General features: G+C 44.1%; 2 protein-coding genes across 6 annotated transcripts in view; one reads left to right on the forward strand and one right to left on the reverse strand.

The window, feature by feature from the left end:
* The window catches only part of LOC133116697 (beta-1,4 N-acetylgalactosaminyltransferase 2-like), a 27,652-nt gene extending 21,197 nt beyond the window's left edge, over positions 1-6,455 (forward strand). Inside the window, exons 8-11 of one of the 3 annotated variants that reach the window (XR_009705896.1) lie at positions 1,334-1,477; positions 2,344-2,566; positions 2,884-3,106; positions 3,735-3,865. Coding sequence is in view for 2 of the 3 variants with exons in the window: in XM_061226561.1 (XP_061082545.1) it covers positions 1,334-1,477; positions 2,344-2,566; positions 3,735-3,916 (549 nt within the window). In the remaining variant the exon portion in view is untranslated. Of the gene's footprint in view, positions 1-1,333; positions 1,478-2,343; positions 2,567-2,883 lie in introns of all 3 variants that reach the window. The other 2 variants (XM_061226561.1, XM_061226562.1) reach the window with 2 other exon arrangements.
* Positions 4,758-16,975, reverse strand: gpbar1 (G protein-coupled bile acid receptor 1). Of its 3 annotated transcripts, none has more exons than XR_009705898.1 (3): positions 16,629-16,975; positions 8,421-9,601; positions 4,758-5,215 (listed from the first exon to the last, which is right to left on the reverse strand). XR_009705898.1 is itself a non-coding variant. In XM_061226563.1 (2 exons), the coding sequence occupies exons 1-2, from the start codon at positions 16,683-16,685 to the stop codon at positions 8,543-8,545; spliced, it is 1,116 nt and encodes a 371-aa protein (XP_061082547.1). In that variant the 5' UTR covers positions 16,686-16,975; the 3' UTR covers positions 5,906-8,542. The 3 variants fall into 3 exon arrangements, 1 of the variants encoding a protein (XP_061082547.1); XR_009705897.1 differs by having other exon boundaries at positions 8,072-9,601; XM_061226563.1 differs by lacking the exon at positions 4,758-5,215 and having other exon boundaries at positions 5,906-9,601.
* Between the last annotated feature and the right edge of the window lie 4,763 nt (positions 16,976-21,738).

Consider the following 21,738-nt stretch of genomic DNA (forward strand, 5'->3'; position numbering starts at 1 on the left):
CTGCTTGTTCACTAATGCAGTTCTCTGTTTTGTAGGGTTGAGTGTTGCTTGTTCACTAACGCAGTTCTCTGTTTTGTAGGGTTGAGTGTTGCTTGTTCACTAACGCAGTTCTCTGTTTTGTAGGGTTGAGCGTTGCTTGTTAACTAACGCAGTTCTCTGTTTTGTAGGGTTGAGTGTTGCTTATTCACTAACGCAGTTCTCTGTTTTATAGGGTTGAGTGTTGCTTGTTCACTAACGCAGTTCTCTGTTTTGTAGGGTTGAGTGTTGCTTGTTCACTAACGCAGTTCTCTGTTTTGTAGGGTTGAGTGTTCCTTGTTCCCTAACGCAGTTCTCTGTTTTGTAGGGTTGAGTGCTGCTTGTTCACTAATGCAGTTCTCTGTTTTGTAGGGTTGAGTGCTGCTTGTTCACTAATGCAGTTCTCTGTTTTGTAGGGTTGAGTGTTGCTTGTTCACTAACGCAGTTCTCTGTTTTGTAGGGTTGAGTGTTGCTTGTTCACTAATGCAGTTCTCTGTTTTTACGCTGTAGGGTTGAGTGTTGCTTGTTCACTAATGCAGTTCTCTGTTTTTACCCTGTAGGGTTGAGTGTTGCTTGTTCACTAATGCAGTTCTCTGTTTTGTAGGGTTGAGTGTTGCTTGTTCACTAATACAGTTCTCTGTTCTGTAGGGTTGAGTGTTGCTTGTTCACTAATGCAGTTGTTTTTTAGGGTTGAGTGTTGCTTGTTCACTAATGTAGTTCTCTGTTTTTACGCTGTAGGGTTGAGTGTTGCTTGTTCACTAATGCAGTTCTCTGTTTTGTAGGGTTGAGTGTTGCTTGGTCACTAACGCAGTTCTCTGTTTTGTAGGGTTGAGCGTTGCTTGTTAACTAACGCAGTTCTCTGTTTTGTAGGGTTGAGTGTTGCTTGTTCACTAACGCAGTTCTCTGTTGTAGAGGGTTGAGTGTTGCTTGTTCACTAACGCAGTTCTCTGTTTTGTAGGGTTGAGTGTTGCTTGTTTACTAACGCAGTTCTCTGTTTTGTAGGGTTGAGTGTTGCTTGTTAACTAATGCAGTTCTCTGTTTTGTAGAGTTGAGTGTTGCTTGTTCACTAACGCAGTTCTCTGTTTTGTAGGGTTGAGTGTTCCTTGTTCACTAACGCAGTTCTCTGTTTTGTAGGGTTGAGTGTTGCTTGTTCACTAATGCAGTTCTCTGTTCTGTAGAGTTGAGTGTTGCTTGTTCACTAATGCAGTTGTTTTTTAGGGTTGAGTGTTGCTTGTTCACTAATGCAGTTCTCTGTTTTTACGCTGTAGGGTTGAGTGTTGCTTGTTCACTAATGCAGTTCTCTGTTTTTACGCTGTAGGGCTGGTTTGCTGGCAGGAACCTTGCCGTCTCACAGGTCACCACCAAGTACTTTCTGTGGGTGGACGACGACTTTCTGTTCACAGACAAAACCAAGATTGAGAAATTTGTAGAAATTATGGAGTCTTTGCCTGAATTGGATGTGGTAAGTACTTTTCTGCTGTTGAAAGTATATTGGATTGACTGTAGGTTAGTTTGGCTTTTAGACTGAGAAACCACAAAAGCGGTGAAACTAAGGGCTCTATTTTTCGGGCAAGCTGATACACTGGCAAAGCAGCATTTCCATTGTGCATTGTGACACGCTTGAGCTTTGTTGAATATCTAACACTTTTTGGTCATTTTCTGGACCAACTCAAATTTGGCATTGTAGTGCATCTAGATGACATAATTTCCCTTGTGACTTTTTTTAAACCAAAATAACTACTATCTGAGAAGTTTGGAACTCATACACCAAGTGTTGCTGATGTAATAAGCCATCAAATTATGAAAAGAAATTGCCAAGCGGCACAATTTAGCATTTTTGAATGACCATAACTTTTTGTATGGTAATTTGTATTATGAAAATCTGAGAACATAATCTGAAAGTAGACAGAACATTATCTCAGAGTTTACAGGTTTTTCCCTGCTTTAATGCCAAAGATATGATTCTCCAAAATCAACACAAACCCCAACTTCCTCTCGCAAGGCTAAAAGCCTCAAAAGACAGGAAATCAATTGATCAGCCTGAATTCCTCACTAACAATAACATCAGCCTGCCCTTTCAAGGTACCAGCCCAGATCTTTCACAACATGCTACAGCCCTGTATATGTCTACTGTACTCCAAACAACATTAAGATCGCTATCCATAAGTACAGATTACATTATTAAAGAATTGCACATGCTTTTAATTTCCAAAAGACGCAAATTCTTTTTTCTGCCATTTGCCTTCCGGTAGGTTTTGCCTTCAGGTACTGTTTCTGTGGCTGTTTTAATGAGCAATAATAGAACAGATTATCTTCCTCTGCTGGTAGGTTGCTGGGTCGGTCAATGGAAACACATTTCCTTTCAAACTCTTCTATGAGGAGGGCGATGAGGAAGGTGGCTGTTTAACCAGAGTAAAAGGCACCTACCAGCCCATTCCAGGCAACCCAGACTGCTTCTTTGCCTCTGTGGTGGTCAACTTCTTCCTGGCTCGGACAGACTCTGTTCGCAAAGTGGGCTTCGACCCACTGCTGAAAAGAGTGGGCCACTCAGGTAAGGGGATGCTGTACCAGAGCAAAGTTGCCTGTCTTCCAACCCTGGGTTCTGCTCTATAAATGTATGATCCACTGTTACATAGAGTCCATTTTGTGCCAGGAAGAAATTAGCATTATCCAGACTACAGCAATACTGTGTTGACACAAGTTCATCCCCTGCTGAATAAAAATGCTCAAGCTTGGTTTTGAAGCAGCTGGTAACCGGGTGACCAGTTCAGACCAGCTCTCAACTCAACATGGTTTAGCTGATTAAACAGTTCAGATTTGACAGGCTCAATTTTCAAGGCTCAATACATTTTTTTTTTAAATTCACAGGCTCAATTTTCAAGATGGTAAAGCTTCTGACGCCATTTCATTTGGTCAAGAATCTTCTAATGCAACTTTCATGACTTCCAGCCGGGATCATGTTGCTCCTGTACTCCTGTTACTACTGCTAGTTATCCATCTAATACAGACTGGGTTTTAAGGTCCTCCACCTGCCCAATTAGGTGCTCCACTGCACAGCACTTGTCATTTCACCTTTACCAAGAATTCCTGGGTAAAAAAATTTGATTTGATATTATCATTCATTATCCTAACCCGCTTATCCTGAACAGGGTCGCAGGGGGGCTGGAGCCTATCCCAGCATACATTGGGCGAAAGGCAGGAATACACCCTGGACAGGTCACCTGGACAGGGCACACACACCATTCACTCATACACTCATACCTATGGGCAATTTAGACTCTCCAATCAGCCTAACCAGCATGTCTTTGAACTGTGGGAGGAATACCTGGAGGAAACCCACACAAACACGGGAAGAACATGCAAACACCGCACAGAGAGGCCCCGGCCGATGGGGATTCGAACCCAGGACCTCCTTGCTGTGAGGCGGCAGTGCTAACCACTGCACCATCCTTGTCGCGCCTTATTGATATTTTATTAAATTAAAACTTGCCTATACTATGCTACATTTACATTTTCCTTAATCAAGTATTCATTTTAAATCACTCTGCTTCTGTGAATATATGCGTACCATTTTTGTTCAATTCAAAATATTTCTGCCTCACACCGTCAAGCGATTTTTCTGTTTTTAATCTTACTGGCTCTAGAGTGACTTCATAATTCACAAACTAAGAGTAAAAATACATGTGACACTGGGCTTTCTCTCGCTGTCCTTCCTGCAGAGTTCTTCATGGATGGGTTGGGGGAATTACTGGCAGCCATTTGCCCTGCAATCAACATTGACCACAAGTCTGGAAATAAAAATGCAAAATATAAGACTTTTCGGCATCCAGAAAAGAGTGACACCAACAGCAAACTGTGTCTTCACTTCTTCAAGAATCATCTCAAATGTATTCGGTGGTGAACAAACTGTATCTTCACTTTTTCTAGAATCATCTAGAATGCAGAACAAAGTGTAGTGGTGAACACAGCGTAAATCTGCTGCTGCGTACAGATAACGGCTGAACTGTGTGTGTGCGCGAGTGTGAAAATGTGAACTAAGAATGAAATTAAACCAAAACGTAAATCGAACCTTAATTACTCAAACCTATTAATAGTACTTTTAGTTATTTATCAATCCTATAAATTTCTAAAAATTACAGCAACTGTACTTTTGTTTATGATTCCATCTCTTCCTCACATGCATCTATAATAAAGAAAATATGGAAGCCTTTCTGAAGACATGGGGCATATAGAAACCCCAAAACACAAGAATAGGACCAGAATGCACCCACCAGTAACCACCAGGTTTGGTTGTAAAATACCTATAATTAGTACTCGAATATGGATTGCTTTGCTTTCAGAGCCATGTAATCAGTTACATATCCAGTTTCAGTTTTTAAAGGGAAGTCTACTGTTTAAAAAACAAACAATAAAAACAAAACTGAAAACCCAAATTTTAAAATAAACTGAGTGGCACTGAATCAAGTCGGCAGTATTGGCTATTTTGCTATTTGAAATTTAATGTAATGGCATAAAATTTAATTGCATTGCATTTTAATTTAAAGTTTGCTCACAGCTGGATTCTCCCAACTGGCCATGATGCCCATTAACCACTTGGTGGTGCTATAAGACAGAAAAGATTTCAATGCTGAAGCACAATTACTCACCAATTTGAGGCAAATTTGCCCAGTGTCTCTAGATCGCTCTGAACGAGAAAAAAAATAGCTTGACCTGTTGACTTTTAAATGATGCTCTCTGTGTGCTTAGTATTTCAATACATTTTATTTCCATAGCTTCAATCACAGAGCTTCAACCACGGAGCTCAAAAGCTTCTCAACATCAGAAATTAAATTACTTGAGGAATTAAAAGTATACTAAATGAGAGCCAATCAAATGAAGATGATCCCATCCAGACCCATCCAGGCTTATGAGACCGTTTTAAACGCCCTCTCAACACAATTAGCGGTTTTATTTGTGCAATATGACCACTGGCCAATATGGACACCAGATTCCCAAATGAGTGAAATGCAGCAACGGGTGGATGTTTATATTTAGGTGTTCTTGATAAGCAGTGAACATAACTTTTTCTGGCTGAGCTCTGTCCGCGGCGTCCCGAAGGAGCCTCTTTCTGGGAAGAGGTCCACCGGCGATGAAGCTGCCGCTCGACGAGACATCCGGGAACGTGGCCAGCCGACTCTCTCACACGCACTCCCACGCAGGCCTACGACACAGACCATAGCGTGCCCATGTTAGCCATAGCTCCTGAGGTCACGCGTGGCTGGCTCGTCACACTGCCGTCTGATTCCTGCCATCTTCTGTTACAGTTTGTAAATCTACATATTTTGTTACAATTTGTAAAAAGAGTAAGCCAAGCAGCAAGAAACGTTTTATACGTCAGAAAGGTATCCTCGTAAGTACAGCATGCAATAAGAACACAGACCAATAGCCAGTAATTGGGTTAAAATATTGACTACCATTTCATGCATTTTTGTGGAATTCACTTACACCTTACGTGCGTTCAAGACAGCGCACGTTGAACTATGAACATTGAACTATGTTTGCAGCAAGCGGTTACTGTTGAACGATTTTAAATGAACATTGTATTTAGTTCACCACCGACGCCTTTTTAATACAAGTGGTCTAACGATAGTAGTTAGCTGCTTTGTTTCTTACCTGTGATTTGTTTTTACAACCAAATGATTGTCAACTTTTTCGTCGTTTTCCCAATCAGCAGCCGCGCGCTGCCTTTTCAAACAGTAAACGTTAAAAAAAGATATTAAAGGCATGATCATTTTTTAATCTAGACAAACTTAAAAAGATAATAATATATAAGTGGATATAGATGGAGAGTAAAAGTATTGCTTTTCTTAAAAAAAAAAAAGCACTAAAAAAAAATTCTATTCAGTATGAATTTTTCATTTCAAATTGGCTTTTATTTTATGGTCCGTAAGCTTTGTTGTGTTTATGTCTGTCTGGGACATGGGGACGCCTCCAACAGCCAATAACCGGTCTTAACCCATCTTTTCCTCACAAATAAAATCCACTGTCAATTGCAAGGTAGAACTAAAGAGAAGAAATAGCTCAATTCATGGTTAAGTGCACAGCTTCAATGATATAAAAGTCATGGGAAAACAAGAGTCAACACCAGATTGACTTCGAGTCTGATGTAACTGAAAGTTTGAAACCTGTATTGGAAATATACTGCAGTATCTTTTCATACATTTTATATAGCTAAAGAGCCTTGGGTCAGAATGTTGCAAAGTATACAAAGTTGGTACAGGACTTTTGAAGACAGCATTACATGTTTATTGTTTAATCCCTCAAAAATTAAAAATAAATCATACAGCATCAAATTGACCCCAAACATAATGAGGGTTAAGCTTTTAAAATTGCATTGACATACTGAAGTATGTTGCATGTTTAAGAACCATGTAGTTTTGAATAAATCTTTTGAAATCACATTTATTTTATTGAATGTTCATTGTAGTCTATGTTTCAGCATAGTAGAATATATGGTTATTGATATAACGACCAGGGACCCGTGTCCTCTGCAGGGGACAGAAATTAATTGGCAGGTTCTATGAGGATATGGTACAGTAGTGCATTTGTAATATTCAGTCATGAAATAACTTTCTCTTCAGTGGTTAAATATTAGAATTGCTCATCGAATCACCATATCTGCAGGCTGCACAGTGCAAGTACAAACTTCCTTCCTATAACCCTCCTGCACACACACACACACTCCCTCACTCACTCTCACACACACACACACACACACACACACACACACACACACACACACGCCAAAGAATGCAGTTCTTTTCACATTATAGCTGCTGCCATCCACCATTAAACATTATGTTCAACAACACTAAACTAATGTCACTGTTTCTGGCTAAACGTTTTTAGTCTTTTCCGATTTGAAAGCTGGTCGTTTGGTGTATTCCGGATGCTACCGTAAGACAGACGTCACTCACACCGTGTAAACAGGAAGTGGTGACATCTGTTCAGTTGAGAATGTCTGCCATTTTAACTGGACCCAAGTGGCTAGTTTCTCTGGTTGTGTTTATGCCAAGCTAAAACTAAAGATGTTGCACATAATGGTCTGGAAATGAACAGGAAGTGAGCTGTTTTGCCACATTTGAAAGGTCACTCACGTTGTGAAATCCATCCATCCTCTCAAAATCTGACTGACTCCCTCTGCCGGTTCACATATCAGGAGAGGAGAAGTGAGAAACTGACTGAATAGTACATTTCTGAATAACTATATTTTATTATTTCAGGACCATTATGACTATTTCCATTGTGACATTTATAAAAAGTAATTTGTTATCACCTCCAAAACTTGTTTTCAGTTTTTAAAACTGCAGGAGGATTACAGTGCGATACCTTCATGTCAAAAGCAGTGAAGTCAAGGCCCCGAAGTATGGGCCTACAAGCCCACTCGTGTTTTGTTTAATTGGCCCAATCCTTTATTAGGCCTGACGTTTCCCATAAAACTGAGCTACAGTAGCAGCCTGCCCATGTATCCGTAGTGAGAATGTTTAACTCCCGTGCGATTCTGGAGCGAAGGACAGAGCTGTTAAAGCCAAGCCTGGAATAATCACTGGACCTCCGAGAGCTGCTCACCCCTGCTATAAATACTGTCACTTGGAAGAGTCCTGAAACATCTTTCGTAATACACCCTGAAGAACAAGTGTTGGATTATCATTGGATTATCACGAAAAAACACGGCTTCATATTAAGCCAGCGCTACTGAACTCCATGTCCTGAGGGCCACAGTGTCTGCAGCGCTACTGAACTCCAAATCCTGCGGGCCGCAGTGTAAATTAATTAATGAAATCAGGTGGTGTAGGGCACGGTACGAGCAAATGCCTGCAGACACTGCCACCTGCAGTGAGTTGAAGTTGGGTAGCGTTGTATTAAGCCAGAACAGGACAGTTACAGATTTTTTTGCTAATTATCCCCATGTTGCCTGAAAAGTCTTCCACTTCCACTCTGTAAATTTAATTTAGTAAGACTTGGAGTAATTACGTGTCACACCAAGTGACTTGGAAAACAAACTCCAAAGGGTTACCTTTCAGAAGAGACCAAGAGGGGTGAAATGGGCACAGAATTGCTCGGGAGCACAGACCAGGCTCCTGTTACATCACCCACTGACTGCCCATGGGCTCGTGAAAAGTGTTCTGAAGTTTCAAGTTTACCGGCGCTGCCATGTTGTACGATTTAAAGCCAAAGCGTGTGAGAGAGAGTGATGCAATCTGTCCCGGATTCATCCACAAAGTATCACTGTATTGGTCAAATACAGTAACTTAAAGAAAATCTGCACATGGGGAGGCATTCTTGAGGGAAAAAGTGATTGACTTTGCATTTTTATGGCAACTGTACCATCGACTTCACACTGAAAACAGGTCTGAATGACCTACACTGGAGCCGACTGCAATGACAACACCTTCTCTCAACATGACCCGCTCGAGGGTCTCTTCGCTCCAGGTCTGGTCCGGGTGGCGGGTCCGGTCTAGGGTCCGGTCTAGGGTCCGGGTCGGGCTCAGAGGGCGATGTCGCCGGGTTCCTGCCGTGCCCAGCCGGCCCTCAGCGCCTGCAGCAGCCGGCGGGCAGGGTCGGTGTACTGCCGGTTGGCCAGGCCCAGCACCACGGGGATGACGGCGGTGCTGCCGATGCCCACGCAGGAGAGGATGATGTGCGTGCTGGAGGAGCCGCCGGGCCGCTCCCGCCTCAGCAGGGCCACGGACACGTGCAGGTACACGATGTAGGGCACCCAGCAGGCCACGAACACCAGCGACACCGCCGCCACGCACCTGGCGTAGCGCAGGTTGAGCCGGTGCTCGGCCGGGACGGCCTGCGCTCTCTCCACCGAGCGGCGCAGCTTGCACAGGTCCCGCACCTGCGCCCGCGCGATCCACAGCACGCGCCCCGTCATGCACGCGATGCCCAGGATGGCGGGCAGCAGCAGCCCGTACACCTCCAGGTAGATGAAGGCGTCGGGGAACACCAGGCGGTACGAGCACTCCTCCCCGCCCGCCGCGGGGGCCGAGCCGTTGCCTGCCGCGGGGGCCGAGCCGTTGCCCGGGGTGCTGGCGTTGGGGGCCACGCCCCGGTTGTTCCAGCCGAAGGCGGGGAGGGAGGCATACAGCAGGGGCGGGCCCCAGACGGCCAGCAGTGCCAGCGGGAAGCAGCGGTGCACCCAGAACTGGCTGTGGTGCAGGGGCCGGGCGATGCACAGGTAGCGCTCGTAGTGCACCATGACCAGGTTGAACAGGAAGGACAGGAACAGGAAGTTGGGGAAGGTGTGCACCAGGAGGCAGGAGCGCCAGGCCAGGGCGCGGCTCAGCACCATGCGCGGGATGAAGGGCAGCGCCACGCCCGTGAACACCGCCGCCACTAGCAGGCTCAGGAAGAAGTAGTTGGGGGTGTTGTGGAGCTGCCGGTTGCTGGCGATGCCCAGGATGATGAGCAGGTTTGCCAGGATGATGACCGTGGAGAGGGGCAGGGTGAGGCACAGGATCAGCCTCTCCTGGGAGGGGTAGTCTGGAGCCATGGCCGGGGGCTCCTGGGCAGGACCCCCTTCACTGCCACACTGCAGGGCCTGAGAGAGAGGAGGAGATAAGTCATACTTTATTGAAATTTGTCCTCTGCATTTGACCCATCCTAGTTTTTTAGGAGTAGTGGGCAACCACAGTGCAGCACCTGGGGACCAACTCCAGTGCCTTGGTCAAGGGCAACGACAGGAGCACACCTAACCTGACGTGCATGTCTTTGAGATGGACGCGGGGGATGGGGGAGACAGACAGGGGCGGAGGGGGGAGGTTTGAGCGAAGCAGCTGGTGGGGGGGGGGGGTTGTGAAACATTTGGGTAGTGCACTTCCACTTTCACAAATAGAACTTCCTCAAGCCTCAAGTCTCTCACACACACAAGTGCTGACACATACGAGTTGTATTTCAAACAACGGCGCTTGGTGTTTCTCTTCAGAACTAAAGAGAAATGACTGCAATGGAGGATGAAAGCATCTAATGAAATGCATCTAAAACAGCTCAATATCATCTTAAATGTTGCTGAAATTATTATGGTATTTTCCAGTTCATTTTGTTTCCATTAACAGTGAAAAGCTGTTCACAGAAACAGGTTTTTTTTTAGTTGCTTTTTATTATTTTACGGCCTTTTTGATTTGGCCTCTTTCTGTACTTGGCTTTACAGCTTTGACAAACTTTAATAATGTGACATAAAACAGGGCTCTATACACCAGGGCCCTATACACCAGGGCTCTATACACCAGGGCCCTATACACCAGGGCCCTATACACCAGGGCTCTATACACCAGGGCCCTATACACCAGGGCTCTATACACCAGGGCCCTATACACAAGGGCCCTATACACCAGGGCCCTATACACCAGGGCTCTATACACCAGGGCTCTATACACCAGGGCCCTATACACCAGGGCCCTATACACCAGGGCTCTATACACCAGGGCCCTATACACCAGGGCTCTATACACCAGGGCCCTATACACGAGGGCCCTATACACCAGGGCCCTATACACCAGGGCTGTATACACCAGGGCCCTATACACCAGGGCCCTATACACCAGGGCTCTATACACCAGGGCCCTATACACCAGGGCTGTATACACCAGGGCTCTATACACCAGGGCCCTATACACCAGGGCTGTTTACACCAGGGCCCTATACACCAGGGCCCTATACACCAGGGCCGTTTACACCAGGGCTCTATACACCAGGGCTCTATACACCAGGGCCGTATACACCAGGGCTCTATACACCAGGGCCCTATACACCAGGGCTGTTTACACCAGGGCTCTATACACCAGGGCCCTATACACCAGGGCCCTATACACCAGGGCTCTATACACCAGGGCCCTATACACCAGGGCCCTATACACCAGGGCTCTATACACCAGGGCCCTATACACCAGGGCTCTATACACCAGGGCCCTATACACCAGGGCCCTATACACCAGGGCCCTATACACCAGGGCTCTATACACCAGGGCTCTATACACCAGGGCCCTATACACCAGGGCTGTTTACACCAGGGCTCTATACACCAGAGCCCTATACACCAGGGCTCTATACACCAGGGCTCTATACACCAGGGCCCTATACACCAGGGCTCTATACACCAGGGCCCTATACACCAGGGCTCTATACCCCAGGGCCCTATACACCAGGGCCCTATACACCAGGGCCCTATACACCAGGGCTGTTTACACCAGGGCTCTATACACCAGGGCTGTATACACCAGATCACCAGCAGTATGTCAAACTGTAACCATGGTAGACTGCAGTTGTTTCAGTATTGTATATTGTGTTGCATAATTGTAATCTGATCTACGGTAAAATAAATCAAATGGTGGCAGTTATCTGAAGCATTCTACATAGCCTCTGGCAAATACATGTAAAAATATTAAAATGTTAAATATTATGACAATTGGGCACAATAAATGGACAAATTATCTCCACTTTCAGATAAATATTATTTTTACAAATGCACTGCGATGAACTGTTTATCGTTAGAAGTTCTAAAAAGGCCACACAGTTATCTTCCCATAAGGGCAGCTATATTACTGCAGCTCTTTGTACTTATTTGAACCGCTCTGTCTCTGAAGCTGTCTCATCAGACATCCCTGAAGCTATAAACTGCACTTCACCCCTGAGAAGCACTCAAAGCTGGGATGTGGGGTTCAGAACCAGGCCAATTTCATTAGCCCAATGAGCTGGCCCACAGGTGTGTTCGTGGAGTCAGACTCCATTGGTTTCAGAGATCAGTGCTACAGCCTCCCGGGCTGAGATTAGTACATCAACAGTCCTGCTGTATCTGGTACCCTTACATCATCTACTGGACACCCAAGAGGAGTTTATGCGTCTGTCTTTTGTTCACAATGAAATTGAACTGGGTAAATTGATTCCGGCCACTCGGCTCTTGTGTCCTTAAATGCTTCTTCTTGTAAAATCAGCGATACCCCTGTGAACATAAATCCCGCAGAACGCCTGCTCTGCTCAGGCTTCAGAAGTCCACAGCGCTGGGGAAAAGTGTCTGCTCCCTTCCTGATTTCCTCTATTATTGCATATTTGTCACATTGAACGGTTTCAGATCTGGAGACAAAATTTTATATTAGAATATTAGAAATCGAGTAACCACAGAACATATTTTTAAAATTATGACTTAATTTACGTAAGAAAACATTCACCAAAAACCCATATCATGCATGTGAAATTAATTTCCGCCTTAGTTACTCAATCAACCAATTAACCAAATGTAATTAGATAATTCGATTCAGCAGGTTGAACACAGCCAGGCTTGAAGGCACAGCTAAAACTCATCCAGGAGGTCACAACGATCCCAGAAGAACATCCAAAGGACCTGCAGGCCTCTCTAGCCTCAGCTATGGTTAGTGTTCATGACTGGGCAAAGATGGGGTTCATGGGAGAGTAGCCAAGTAGAAACCACTGCTAACGAAGAAAAACATCAGGCCTCAAATCTCATCAAATCTCAGGCCTGCACCTGGATAAGCCCCAAAGGTTACTGTACCATGGACAGATGAGTCAAAAGTGGAATTTCTTTGATTGACATCGGTCCCTTCATGTCTGGCATTAGGAAAACACAGAATTTCACAGTAAGAACATCATAGCAAAAGTCAAACAGTGTTACTGTGATGGCTTAGGGATGCTTTGCTGCCTCTGTACCTGGAAGACTTGCCGTTATTGAAGGAACCATGAATTCTGCTCTGTACCAGAACACTCTTCTTAAATCTGTCTGAGAACTGAAGCTGAAGCATAATTGGCTTATGTAACAAGACAGTGATGTAGGGACCACGCAACTACATTTCCCACAATCCCACAGGACAATTCCGCGATGTCCACCCTGGCATAACGTCTAGTTACGGTTGAGGCAATACTGTAACGGCGGGAACAATAAACGTTCCCAGTATAAGAGCTAGGACAAGCATTGTCCAGCCCTCTTCCCACTTTGGACCCTTCTCTTTGCACACCTGCCCAGGACAATGATTCACAGCACCATCGCTGCTTCTACATGGAAAGCACATCTTTTGGATCCAGCAATGCGTATGGGCTCAGTAAGACTAAACAAACATTGCAGGCATAGCCAGTGTTTAGCTTACTGTTATTGTCAATCTGTGCTTTTATATATTGGTTTTCGTTATCATTTTAATGCATTCTGTTTGGTGTATGTTTACATGACTGGATTCGCTGTCTTTTGTGTATATATAGAGTTAAACCTACGCAAGTAGTCTCTCTTTCTCCCAGCTAACACTCTTTACACTCCCACACTACCCAAGCTAGCTACTTACCTTTCCACACACATTCCTAACTTACCTTATCCTACTAACTTCCCGTCAGTTCAACCCCATATCTGTTCTGTGTTTGTACAGTTGTGTTAAAAAAAATAGCAGTACAACATCAGTAACCTGATGAACCACTGTTATTAATAATTGTAATTGTAATTAATAATTAGTAATAGTGTTATTTCGGGATGGCAGATAATTTACTTGTAGATGTAGTAGTGTAATAGAAAAACAACAGACCCAACTGTCATGACATGCACGCTGCTTGTTTTGAGTAATTTACTCATTTATTGAAAGGGGAATGTTCAAAATAATAGCAGTGTGGAGTTTAATTAGAGAATTAATTGGTTCTGTGAAAATACAGGTGTCATTAATTGTCCTTTATTAAGGAAGAAGGGAAGCAAATGTTTCACAAAGATCCAGCCACTCAGCTCAAGAAAGATCGAAGATGATCTACAATTACCTGTAAATGCTGTTACAGTCAGAAGACGTTTGATCAAAGCTAAGCTATCAGCAAGAAGCCCCCGTACAGCAAGGAGGTCCTGGGTTTGAATCCCGGTCGGCCGGGGCCTCTCTGTATGGAGTTTGCATGTTCTCCCTGTGTCTGTGTGGGTTTCCTCCGGGGACTCCGGTTTCCTCCCACAGTCCAAAGACATGCAGGTTAGGCTGATTGGAGAGTCTAAATTGCCCATAGGTATGAGTGTGTGAGTGAATGGTGTGTGTGCCCTGCGATGGACTGGCGACCTGTCCAGGGTGTATTCCTGCCTTTCGCCCAATGTATGCTAGGATAGGCTCTAGCCCCCCTGTGACCCTGTTCAGGATAAGCAGGTTAGGATAATGGATGGATTAAAATACTAAATTTGTGGTCAGATATTACTGATTACTTTTTGCAGTTATACTGCTACATAACGTTAATTGGCGCCATACGTGAGGATTATTATCATGAAACCTTGTATGTATAAATCCTAGTAATCTACACATAGTGCGTATCCCTCACAATTTGTGTGCCCCGTGCAAGGACACATTTATACATTATAAAGTATACATTTCCAATAATCATCCTCACTACTTCGCAGAGTGTAAAATCCCTACGTTATTTGGCGGCCTGTGTAAGGACCCTACACTGATCCAAAACACAAAAGCAAGTCTGCATCTGAATAGCTTAAGTTTTGGAGTGGCCAAATCAAAGTCCTGATTTAAACTGAATGGAGATGCTGTGGCAGGACCTGAAACTAGGAGCTCATGTGCAAAAACCTACCTATGTGTCTGAATTAAAGCAGTTCTGCAAAGAAGAGTGGGATAAAATTCCTCCACAGCAATATGAAAGACTGATTTGGTTGTAGATGGGGCAGCCAGTTGAGGGGGAAATTTCCATTTCACATGGGTGATACGGGTGGTTTTTCACTCATTAAATGAATTAAATAATCATTAAAAAAATGTCTGTGGTGTTTACTTAGGTTCTCTTTGTCTAATATTACATTTTATCTTAAGATCTGAAACCAATTCAGTGTGACAAATAGGAAGCACTACTGTTTTCACAGCACTGTACAATAGGAAACTTACAGTACCTAATATTGGGCTCTCTGTTTGTCAGAATCCATCCATGCAGAACAGTGCCTTAACAGATACCAGATCATAGAGTCCATCCATGCACTAGAACAGTGTTTAAGCTGATACCAGACCATAGAGCCCGTCAATGCACTAGAACAGTGTTTAAGCTGATACCAGACCAGAGCTTGTCTATGCACTAGAACAGTGTTTAAGCTGATACCAGACCACAGAGCTCGTCTATGCACTAGAACAGTGTTTAAGCTGATACCAGACCATAGAGCTCGTCTAATGCACTAGAACAGTGTTTAAGCTGATACCAGACCATAGAGCCCGTCTATGCACTAGAAACATGTTTAAGCTGATACCAGACCATAGAGCTTGTCTAATGCACTAGAACAGTGTTTAAGCTGATACCAGACCATAGAGCCCGTCTATGCACTAGAAACATGTTTAAGCTGATACCAGACCATAGAGCTCGTCTAATGCACTAGAACAGTGTTTAAGCTGATACCAGACCATAGAGCCCGTCTATGCACTAGAAACATGTTTAAGCTGATACCAGACCATAGAGCTTGTCTATGCACTAGAAAAGTGTTTAAGCTGATACCAGACCATAGAGCTCGTCTATGCACTAGAACAGTGTTTAAGCTGATACCAGACCATAGATCCTGTCTATGCACTAGAAGAGGCATTAACAGGATGATCACCCAGCTGCCCCCTTGCCTGTTTGCCTTTCATTTTTTGGACTCGCCTGTTCCTTACCCGGTTATAATTGGATCGTAATGCAGTGGCCGGATGGTTTTGACTATCATGATGGTCCATCTCTGCTGCCTGACAGCCTCATCCGTCATGGGCCTCTTTTTCATGTTTCTTTGACAGAGGGCAGGAAATGTGATGCGTCATGTTTTCCTGTTCATCTAAGTATTCTGAGATTGGCAATAAAACGTGTGCAGGACTATAGTGCAGACAGTAATGTGCAGAATCGGCCTTGGCAAATTCAACTGCTTCAGGCATTCTCTTGGGGCATCTGGAAGTTTCCTGATCACTTTCATCTCTCAAAGTGCCCTAGTGATTATATTACACTTGAAGCCAGTTATCGTAGTTAATTTAGATTTTATTTAGCCATAGTTTTCCCTCATACAGCCGCTTGATGTTTTTTCCAGAATTGAAATAATTTCTCTGAGAATTTGTGTCAATGTCTAATAAAGAACACACACAGAAATGTCCAAACTAAATATTAAAAGTACATCTAAACGTCTGTTGTATGTCAAGAGATTCTTTTCATAGACTCAAACTGTTTTAATAATCCAAACCTATAATAACCATAAGTTTTGAAGCACATACGTGGGACTGTACCCATGATTCACAATATGCAAATTAAGTGAAGCGGTTTCAGTTTCTTTATGCATAAGCATCAGCAACATTTTTAATAGAAAGATTTAACTGGGAAGATTGCCTATATAGCTACGTAATGAGTCATTAATATCTAATTGTGTTTGTATTTGCATTGTAATAGTAACATTTACTATGCACCTGGACCCAAGAGAGGTATTGTACCAATATGTTAAAGTCTAATATTAGTTCAATACCTGGGCCCTCAAAATAAAACGCTAAGCAGGTCATAAAGTGTTATTTATCTCCACAATAAGGCAGTTAACAGTAAGTTTAGTGGAGAGCATTTCAAATAAAATTCCTTCAACATTCAGATATGTTGATAGTAAATAAATAAAAAAGGCTTACCTTAGTTGAAGTGCGGGGTTCCTCAGTGACGGGTAATGCGTATGAATATGAGTTCATTCCTCAGCCCCATCGAGAGTCCTCACAGACCCAGCGCTCAGGCGGATTCAGAGCCTGGTGCAGCTTCTGTTTCCTGCGTCTACTGACAGCTGAGCAGCCTCTCCCACAGACCAACAGCCTCTCCCACAGACCGACAGCCTCTCCCACAGACCGACAGCCTGTTCCTCCCCTCGGAGGAGAGACGGCGCTCCGCAGAGGGGTGAGCGGAGCACCGAGCCACTCGGCCAAACTCACAGCTCCTCTGAAGGGGAAGCACACAGTGAGAAGCCTCTCGCACAGAGGAAGCACAAAATGACTGCTGCGTCTTTAAGGCCAGTCAGAAAATGTTTATAATAAAACCAGTGGTGTGTGATGACACATGACAGGAAGCCACATGCATTTACAGTTTCTGTCATTTCCATTCACTCCCACTGACAATGCACAAAAAAAAAAAAAACATTTTGTGGGAATGAAAAGGTCGACTCATAGTCATCTGTGAGTTTTTTCTCATACTTGAGTGCCACTTGTGTCAAAATGGAGAACGGCCATTTTACAACCAATAAGAACACAATAAAACTGAATGGGCGCATTTGAAACAGTAACCCCATCTTGTGCCGTTTGACTGTCCATTCCCTCCAGAGTACTAAAGCTGGAAAACATTCCCTCCAGAGTACTAAAGATGGAAAACATTCCAGCAGCTAAACTAGTTCCTTTTTCTGTCACCGCTTCCCTTGAGATTCAGTGAAAGCAGGCATGCCGCAGAAATGATAAAGTATCTACAAAACGAAAAGCAGAAAGTAACTTGTACACAGTATGTCATGCATTTTCCTGTTCAAAATGAAAGATAGAGACAGTAGTCACACGTCTCACATCTAGCGCAGTTAAAAATGTGGTGGGAAAAAAAATCCACACTATTTTGACATTTACAGAAACTCCCTTAGCTATGCTTCTGCCATTTTTGGGATTATTATGGCGAGGCCTGGAGACCAGGACTTGGGTAAGATAACTCTGTTTAACATAACTGTGAGGGAAGCCGAGCAGGACATTGCACAGAGTGGACAGACCCCTTCACTAAACACAAAGAGAAGAATTACCCTTTCAGCTACCATAGAGAGAACAAACCCATACATAAACAATCAAATGACTAATAGTTATCAAATGTAAAAAAAGGGTATTGTTTATCTCTCGTCTTAACATACTAAGTTGTACAAGTTGTTCCGTGAAGGCATATTTCTCTTGTGAAATCACTTTCAGTTTGCACACGGAACATTCAGGGCCTAAGTTCGACAGTCTTTGGCCTGGAGAGTTTGGCACCCGAGTTTCAAGTGAATGTTCAAGGAATTGATTTAGTAATACAGGAAACACTGTGCAGGTCTCTCCCACTGCCAGACTACAGATGGTTTATGATGACATTTCAAAAGCTCAGCTCTGACATCCTGGAGGCAGCAGTGCAGCTTAACCTTCATATTATGTTTGGGGTCTATTTAACCCCATTCAGTGTTTGGCATCTCTTAAAAACCACTTAACCTTTTTTTAAATCTCAATACTGTATGATTTCCCAATTTGGTGGGATAAACATTAAATAAACATACAGGTGCATCTCAAAAAATTGGAATATTGTGGAAAAGTTCAAAAAAATTTCGGTACCATAATTCATAAAGACAAAATATGAAGATTAAAACAAAAAAAAGCTTTACATATTTCACTTCATGTGTAATGAATCTAGAATATATGAAAGCTTCACTTTTTGAATGAAATTACGAAAAAAGAAATTAACTTTTCCACGATATAAAAATTTGAGATGCACCTGTAATGCTGTTTCAAGTCCTGTACAGACAATGCATACAAAGGTGTGGTGTGGGGTTAGCTTTACCCTCTGTAGCTGTACAAAATGCTAAGAAAATATACAACCATTTTGTGGATGATTCTGGTGGCACCTTCCCATTCAAGTGTCAAACTTTCACTTACCTCTGAAATGAGATGTTTGTCACAGATGTTTCATATTCCATTTTAGAGACAATAAGACGGCAACACACAAAGTGTCTTTTTCTATTACTACAGTTTTGTGTCAATTCAAACTTTCAGGGTCAATTTGACCTCAAACATAAAAGAAACCATACATTCTTAACATAATATGTGGGTCAATGTATAAGGAATTGGGCTTCCAGCTCCAATGTTGTTGGTATGGTCCCATCTGCTACATGCCTAAAATGTACAATAATCCCTAACAAACAAACCAGAACCACTCAAAATCGGGATGACATGTCTGGTAATCTCTGATATGATCTGATCTGATTGCTAGTAACTGCTGCCTTTCCAGAACTGAACGGCCTTGGAGGAGATAAGTGCATATTCAAAAGTCAAAGCTTATTTCGCCTGGCAGTCGGAGGGTTGCCGGTTCGATCCCCCGCCCGGGCTGTGTCGAAGTGTCCCTGAGCAAGACACCTAACCCCCAGATGCTCCTGACGAGCTGGTCAGTGCCTTGCATGGCAGCCAATCGCCGTCGGTGTGTGATTATGTGTATGGATGGGTGAATGAGAAGCATCAATTGTATAGCGCTTTGGATAAAGGCGCTATATAAATGCCAACCATTTACCATTTATTTAACAATTTTAAAACTGTTAAAAAAATGGCATAAAGATCAGCACACTTGGAAAGGGCCTCGGCAGGTTTGGGTCGGTATGTTGTAAGCGGTCGGGCAAGCAGGGCTTTATGGGGAGACGTGTATCTGAGACAGATCATTTCTCTCTTAGAGCCCTCGTGGTCAAGCCACTGACACCACACTCTGATCCGTCAAATTACCACTTCCCCAAAGGACAGAAACTGATACCACCATGCTAATTTAGCCTGGTACACAAACATGCCAGACTCACACAGATGCACCCAAAAAGGCATGCGTATGAAAAACCAAAAAACAACGAAGTGTTTCCTTTCCGGAAACCACACACAGTCACAGCAAAAAGGGTTAATCTGACAGTGACAAACTTGAATAATTTATCTGGAGAAATGGAAAATAATATCTCATCTGAAATCGGCAACAAATAAAATCAATGAATACAACAATATACACAAGTTTTATGACTAGGAAAATTGAAAACAAAGGAAAGTTACCTCAAAGCTTTGCCAGAACTACTGGAAGACGGAAGCACTGCTTGCGCTGAGCGCTTTGGGGCGCTGGCAGACAGCACTGCGATAACAATCATCAGGAGTCCGTGCCAGCTCCAGTGCACATTGCCATTAAAGCAGAAAAGGGACATACTCTGAAATTCATGTACATTTTTCAACAACCCAACTTTTCACTCACATTGTTATGCTGATAATATAATGTGTGAAAAGGTTTGTATTAAATTAGAAAAGAATGCACAATCCTCAGTGGTGGTCTCAGACCGTTGGACCCCACTGTACGTATGACACAACTTCCTTTATTTTTCAGTTGACAGGGCTGCATTCGTGTTTAAAAAGAATCCAGACAGCCCTTTATCTGCATGTCAGAGCGAGGCTCTGTCCTTTGCGTAAGGTGATTAAGTACAATTCCACGGACCCTGGCTATTGTGGACACTGTGTACAGTGTGTCTCTTTGTCTTTTATCTCTTGCACATTTCACTGGATGACCGTGACCCACATGATGAATGTGTAAAACATCCTGGACACCTGGGCCACAGGTACGAGGCCCTGCGTAACCAGCCATGGCAAACAGAGCCGTCTCCCTGCACGGCTCAGAGCTCCTTATCAGGGTTTCGTACATCATTCCCGTGTACCCAACATGCAGATCTACTGCAGAGCACGTTTATCTGTCCGCGGGGGCTGCTCTGGGGTCCGGGCGAGGACAGGCGGAAACACAGGCAGGGAGAAGGGGCTGGAGGAGCGGCTGGAGGAGAGGCTGATTCGATGGGGTTCCTCAGAGAGGAGGATAGCAGGAGAGAGGAGAGCAGGGGGGATCTAGAGGAAGCCATCTTTTGCTGGCTGGCAGCTGGCCGACAACCCACCATAACCCATACCCCGCCCCCGCCCCCCCCAACACACACACACACACACACACACACTCACTCCTCCTCACACACACACACACACACACACACACACACACATTGGCAGTGCAGACCGGTGCAGATTCCTCACAAAGGCCCGGCACTTGTCTACCAAACCCAAATTTAGACAAACACAAAGTCAGCATGCACAGAAGAATCCCCATCCTGCTTTTCTATTGTCTAGGGAAACATAAACATGTCTCTACTTTTAACAATTCCGTTTAGCTGTCGCACAGAAACACTTCAAACACCAAACTTAGGGGAATGTTTCTGATTGTAAGACAGGCTTTGGGTTTATGCGCAGAGCATAGGGTAAATGTGAATGATTAACAGCCAGCGCTGTGCAGAGCGAAAGTGACCAAAGGTTTAATACTGGCTCATATTCACCCGTGTAAAATCGGAGCAAACAGATTAGCCACCTCCAATGAGTCCCACGGGGTCAAAGTAAGCTATTAAAAACACCCGGAGGACTCCAGTTCTGGATGGAACTTGTATTACAAAACAAAACAAACGACTTGCTGATCGCCTACGCACTGAAAGTTTACAGAGACGAGCATTAGCATCCTAATGGTTTGCCCAGGGGTGCCATGGAGGGCCAAGAGTATGCAGGGGCACTTTCAATTGGAAAATGGTTTGCTACTCTTTCTGGGCTGAACAATACGTTTCTTGGGTGCGCCTGGGATGTAGGACTACGCTTTAAAGCCCAGAGAACATGAGAATGTACAGATTGGCCTTCTCAGGCACCATGCCAGCTGTGAAATCCAGCTATGCCACCTTGATCAGCTTGAAAATGAGCTGGTCAACCAGCATGGCCAAGATGGTCCAACTCGTAATTTCCCGCCTGGATTACTGCAACTCCCTCCTAGCCGGTCTCCCAGCTTGTGCCATCAAGCCCCTCCAGCTGGTCCAGAACGCGAGGTCAGCTCATGTCACCCCACTCCTCATTGGTCTCCACTGGCTTCCTATTGCTGCACGCATCCGCTTCAAGACCCTACTGTTGGCATTTCGGGCTGCTAAGGGGACTGCCCCACCTTACATACAATCCT

This window comes from Conger conger, chromosome 17 (assembly GCF_963514075.1).
Source record: "Conger conger chromosome 17, fConCon1.1, whole genome shotgun sequence".
NCBI classification, from domain to species: domain Eukaryota; kingdom Metazoa; phylum Chordata; class Actinopteri; order Anguilliformes; family Congridae; genus Conger; species Conger conger.

Excerpts from the sequence above, each read along its gene's own strand:
- gpbar1 (XM_061226563.1), bottom strand. The coding sequence starts at position 16,685 with ATGAACTCATATTCATACGCATTACCCGTCACTGAGGAACCCCGCACT. Across the intron at positions 9,602-16,628 it reads AACCCCGCACTTCAACTAAG|GCCCTGCAGTGTGGCAGTGA; the intron begins GTAAGCCTTTTT and ends CCTCTCTCTCAG.